The sequence below is a fragment of the Ostrinia furnacalis genome, unplaced genomic scaffold (assembly GCF_004193835.3).
Source record: "Ostrinia furnacalis isolate ACB-3 unplaced genomic scaffold, ASM419383v2 OfSCF2797, whole genome shotgun sequence".
NCBI lineage: Eukaryota > Metazoa > Arthropoda > Insecta > Lepidoptera > Crambidae > Ostrinia > Ostrinia furnacalis.
Genome location: NW_021133036.1, coordinates 188,203 through 194,402, shown reverse-complemented (window position 1 = coordinate 194,402; position 6,200 = coordinate 188,203). Strand labels below are relative to the sequence as shown.

At 35.3% G+C, this 6,200-nt stretch overlaps 1 protein-coding gene across 1 annotated transcript; it reads right to left on the bottom strand.

Annotated features, from left to right (window-relative positions):
- Positions 1 to 2,500: 2,500 nt before the first annotated feature.
- Positions 2,501 to 5,558, bottom strand: LOC114356347 (uncharacterized). The gene is made up of 3 exons (XM_028309455.1): positions 5,355 to 5,558; positions 2,910 to 4,890; positions 2,501 to 2,595 (listed from the first exon to the last, which is right to left on the bottom strand). Exons 2-3 carry the CDS (start codon positions 4,825 to 4,827, stop codon positions 2,501 to 2,503), a joined length of 2,013 nt encoding a protein of 670 aa, XP_028165256.1. The 5' UTR covers positions 4,828 to 4,890; positions 5,355 to 5,558.
- Between the last annotated feature and the right edge of the window lie 642 nt (positions 5,559 to 6,200).

The following is a 6,200-nucleotide window of genomic DNA, read 5'->3' as shown; positions in this document are numbered from 1 at the left end:
AATTACTGTAGTAAACATTTTCACTACTGAAGCATTATTTGAAGAACAAAAACAACTTGGTACAGTCACAAATGAAAATACATAGACACGATAGATCCAAGTCACTGTAGTTAGTTGGCAAACGATATATAAGCGAATAAACATTAATTTCATTTATAAGATTGTCATTCAGCAAACCATGGGTTTGTATCATGATTCCAGGGTTATTTTTCAGGGCCTTTTATTTTATTCAATAAAAGATCTTAGTAACTACTTTGTTATAAAATTATTATGTTATTTACTAACATGAAACTATGATCGTGGAATAGTTTTTAGAGTTCTGATGGAAAAGGAAAAAACCTCTTGGAAATCTTCATGATCTTGTAAGAAAGATCAAGCCTCTAAGTTTATTAATAAAACGCAAGAAAAGAGAATTTGCAATTTTTAGTCACTTGTATCAAAGAAAGAAAGAAAGATTAGCACCGTAAAAGACGTTGGAGAGGGGTAGGAATACGGAACCTTCTGAGCCTGGACCGACTCGCACTTGACCAGTTTTTACTATCTACGAGTAGCATACAAAGTCTTGAATACTTACTGAGAAATGGTGCAAGTCCTAGTTTCTCGTTGCCCTGTTATTCATTAGCTGTTTCCCCTTCAGTTAATTTAAGATAAAAATCTCATCTGTATTCAAGAAATTCCTCTTCACATTAACACCCACTCGTTTCACTCGTGTTTTGGGGCGTTTGAGATATTTTTATTATACGAGTACTCCGGAGCGTATGCATAAGATGAACGCCATCAAAATGTATTATTTAGACGCAGGGACTGGAATTTTCCCAAAGGAGAAAAGCGTAAATGTGGTGATACGAAATTATCTCCTTTTGTGTTGTCGTCAGAGCAGAGTGACGATGAATAAAAGAAGTCATCTTGACTCTTCAATACTCAATTCTTTATTGCTCCACAATTCGGAAAAACTTAAGTGATATTGAAGTGTTTATTTACATCTCATCGCAAAACCTAAAATTTGATTTATTTTAAAGAGCCTGCTTTAGTTACACTATTTGTATTAGTTAAAGACATAATTCACGCAATACGAATATTTACAGCTGAAAAGAAGCTACAGAATCCGCTGAAATTGCTGAAAAACAGTGTTGGAGTATTCTTTATGATGTCTTAATAACTAAGAGAGAGGCTTTCTGTGGGCTTTCCATATGGCACATTAACTTTTTATTTTCCTTCTGTTATTTGTGCAAATGAAATTACTCTTGCTGAGGAAATACGAGTATAACCTACTTTTATTATGTTACCTCAAACTCTATGTAGAAAATACCTTCATTTAAGTCGCTACAGGGTTGCTTGGTGTTACTCCAATCACAACAGTGTGGTGTAGCGTTCGTCAGCAAAGTTTATTAAACCGATACCAAGTTATGCCGCGAGCGACCGCGGATTTTGAACTTCGTCACGGTTCCCCGTTAATTTATGCTTAGCTGATAGTTGGTTGGCTTTGGCTTATAATATTAAAAGTGTACTTAATTGGGTTCTTGACACCATATTATATTTAACAAAGCGGACTATTTATTTAAATTTTTTGTGTACTTTTTCTTTTTTTGTTTTAAAAGTAATTGACAGTTTATATTTCATTGGGAAAATTTGTTTGGTGTGTTTCATAGAAATGCTTTCAACTATTAAATACCTACAATAGAAAGGAGATGGAAACAGTTACATACAAATCTGGGCCAAGATGTAACAAGATAAAAATTGTGTAAATTAATAGCTTAATACTTTGCAGATGTTCACTAAAAATTATGCGTGTTTTGGCTATCTGTGAGCAGAATTATTAGGGGTTTAGTTAAAGTGAGGTTATGTAACAAACAGCTGATTTCTAGTTTAGAAATCAGCTGTTTTTTAGGTGAAAAAGGTATTTTTACGTTATATTTAGGCCACAAAAAACTGGACCACTACGGACGCGAGTTCTGGCGTATATGAGTCAACCAAGTCACGCAAACCGCAACCCATAGGTACACACAAGCGCAAGCGCGCCCGTGCCTGCAGTCGTCCAGCTTGCGGCCTAAAGGTACAAGTCCAAGATGGACTGCAGACTGCAGACTGCAACCGCAAACAGAAAATCTGTATGAAATCCCCACTGCGGCTTGCAGCTGCGGCGATTTCTGCAGATTTCATAGAGGTTTGCAGTTTGCGGCCTGAAGTCCATCTTGGATTTGTACCTTATGTGTATTTTGAAGACGACAGGAATGACAAGGTGATGGATAGGATGTTAAAAAATAATAGTAAAACATTTTTCTTTACTTAATGATTTTATTCGTCTTCTATAATAATTAAAATATCATCTAAGAACTGTGCAGGTGGTACTAAATGGTCTTGGTACCATATTATCGACATGATATGGGCGCAGCAGCCTACAGTTCGTCTACCTACAATGCAGTTACAATAATGTTTTAGTATTGCTTCCATTCCACTTCGAGAGTCGGTAATTGGATGTTGTGTCTCTGGCTGTATTTCTTCAGGGGGTATTCCTCGGGATGAAGTTGATGGTCCTGAGATCATATGGACAGCAGCTCTGTCTGCAGCCACCCAGCATGTATGACATATGGATACCTGTAAAACATATTTATGATCATTAATTCTGTCATGATTATTGTGATAATTATGTTGTGTCCTGAACTTCGGGTTTAATTTTTGACTAGCAATACTAAAGAGATTTATCATTTATTTTTATGCAATGTCCTGCGATACCGATCATATTCATTAAGCTTGTAAGTAGAAATGTTCATATATGTTATTGATACTACATCTTGCTTTTTTTACTCATATTGTTAACACATCTTGCTTTTATTCTTTTGTAATGCCAAATGTAACCTGTGCCTATTTAAATAAATATTTTTTCATTAAATTTTATTCTTCTTCTATAATAATTAAAATATCATCTAAGAACTGTGCAGGTGGTACTAAATGGTCTTGGTACCTCGCCCAGCTAAGGTACCATATTATCGACATGATATGGGCGCAGCAGCCTACAGTTCGTCTGCCTACAATGCAGTTACAATAATGTTTTAGTATTGCTTCCCTTCCTCTTCGAGAGCTGTCGACTAAAATATAAATAAAATATGTTTTTCGACTAATATGTCTGGACTGAATTCGTCCTCGAAGTAGCCACGATGTATTAGAAGCAGACAGCTCTCGAAGTAGGCTGCTGCTGACCTCCCTGCACACTTCTATTACAAAACCATCATTCCCTCGTACATGTTCACCATAATAGGAGCGTGCCTGCTTTATTTGATATGTGCCCAAAGAAATTAGTATAAGTTGACTATGTGTGAGCTGAGGAAAATCATTCAAGTTGTCATTTTGTACAGTAATTGTTTCAAAGTTGGCTCGACGCCTATTATAATTGTTTGTTATAATAAAATCTGCCAATTCGTTTTCGGTGTTCATGAAAATATTTATTTGCTCAATTATTTCCCCAGCATCTACACGATCTACTATGGGAGGGTGAAACATATTTAAAAGAGAAGCAGCCACCTCAAAATCTTTCATAAAACTTCTACTCGCTACATTAAAATAGTTTTGACGTAATAACTTAAAATCTCTCTTAAATCTCCCGTTAACAACCTCAACAACCCAACGGCATATGGTGACTGCTCTCGACTTATTTGCATCAGCTGTAGAAAGCTGAGTTTCACCCTCCTGTAATGAAGCAGGCACGTAAGTCCTATAACCACATTGGTGTAACAAAGGTAAAGAATCACGGAAACCTCTATCCAATACGAAGGCATCACCTTCATTAAAATATTCCCGTAATGGTTTTGTTTCATTTGAAAATTCATTTTTCATAATATCGGCATCCGATGTTGTGGCTGGATATGGACCCAAAACATCAATAATATGTCCATCAGTACAAACCATAAGGAATGGTTTCATTAAGTTTCTATATTTATGCATACTGTAAGTTTTTTTTTGATACATATAGTTGGAACTCTTCTCAATATAACAATAAGTTCCATCAAAGATGACAATTGGTCTGTCAACTCCTTCAAAGTTACCAAACAATGATTGAGGTATTGAAAGGTTTCTTTCTACCAATTGCTGCCTATTTATGTGATTAAGGCCTAGATTTCTTGGCACAAAATATTCTGTGAGAAGATCTCTTACTTGGTGCAGCCACTTTTCTAGGGTTCGCCTAGAAACTTTTAACAAAGTTGCCAACCTTTCATTGGAGTCACCGGTTCTGAGTTTCATTAGGTAAGCCGCTAAAGCTACGGTTGCTTTTGGTATCTCCAATAACTGAGGGACTTCAGTGAACATTTGATTGAACTGCGCTTTATTCAATCCAATCCATGTATGGATAACATTGTCTTCCATGTCATCAATGTTTTCAAACCGCAGTAGTCCGGAATCTACTACTTCTTTTAAGGACAACATGTCCTGGATATGTTTAGCAGTAAAAGTCTGAAGATAATGGGATCTCAAACTATCCAGAAAATCCCAAGCTTCAATAACCAAATGTTGATCACAAAGGCGATTATTTTGAGGGATATAATATTTGTATTGGTTTAATAACATTTTCCTTGTAGAAAGCGGAACTCTGTACCTTTCTGTTCTCTGGCATCCTTCAATGAAGCACCTATTCTCCGTTTCCATAGCTCTCATGTATTCTGGTAATACGATAGTGGGTTCCGGTTGATTAACACCTTCATTTGCAGGCACAATAGGTAGATCTTGTACCTGTGGCTGTGTTTGATCAGGAGACTCGGTGATTGGATGTTGTGTCTCTGGCTGTATTTCTTCAGGGGGTATTCCTTGGGATGAAGTTGATGGTCCTGAGATCATATGGACAGCAGCTCTGTCTGCAGCCACCCAGCACGTATGACATATGCGACCATCTTCTGGTACCTGCAAAACACATTTATAATCATTAATTCTGTCATGATTATTGTGATAATTATATTGTATAATTATGTTGCATCCTGAACTTTGGGTTTAATTTTTGACTAGCAATACTAAAGAGATTTATCATTTATTTTTATGCAATGTCCTACAATACCGATCATCATATTCATTAAGCTTGTAAGTATAAATGTTCATACATGTTATTGATACTACATCTTGCTTTTTTTACTCTTATTGTTAACACTATTATTTTTACTTTTTATATTATATTACGTTTTATTCTTTTGTAATGCAAAATGTAACCTGTGCCTATTTAAATAAATATTTTTTCATTTCATTTTCATGATGTGCGCAAGATTAACTAATAACTTAAAAGAGTTAAACATAAAATAAATACAACAGGACAAAACCTTTTAAGGATTTAAAAGATTTATTTGAAATGCTTTAAAAACACAAAGTGAACTTACAGCTCGAGGTATAATCCACTCTCGTATAACATTATATATTCTCAGTTCACGATGGGAGTTAGTGTGGAGTAAATGAGTAACTCGTGCTGAAGCAAGAGAACGTCCACAGCGAAGACAAACATTACGGTGGCCAAGTTGTCTTTCTCCATCATTATATCGGCTTTGAGCCAAGTCCCAGCATGCTTGGCAAACATAGTCACTATTATTAACCTAAAAAAGATAAACAGTATTAAAATGTCAGTAGTTGGAGTTTACAGTTAATAAAATCACTAAGTACCTACAATGGTTTACTACTGTATCCAATAGCACGTTACTGAAAAGTATTGACTTATTACAAAAATAGTAGGTAGTTATTCACTTTGTTTAATCAATTTCTTTAACAACTGACAGCAATTATTTTGTACTAGAATACATTTTAATAATATTCAGTAAAATGTAAACAAATAACCATTAGCATTCAAATAAATGTATTATAATTTCATTCAAAGTATAGTAGCGATGGTAAACTTCGAGATGGTGAGTTAGGTTATGATTTGTTTATTGAACTTACAGTCCGATNCAAAGTGAACTTACAGCTCGAGGTATAGGTAATCCACTCTCGTATAACATTATATATTCTCAGTTCTCGATGGGAGTTAGTGTGGAGTAAATAAGTAACTCGTGCTGAAGCAAGAGGACGTCCACAGCGAAGACAAACATTATGGTGGCCAAGTTGTCTTTCTTCATCATTATATCGGCTTTAAGCCAAGTCCCAGCATGCTTGGCAAACATAGTCACTATTATTAACCTAAAAAAGATAAACAGTATTATTAAAATGTCAGTAGTTTACAGTTAATAAAATCACTA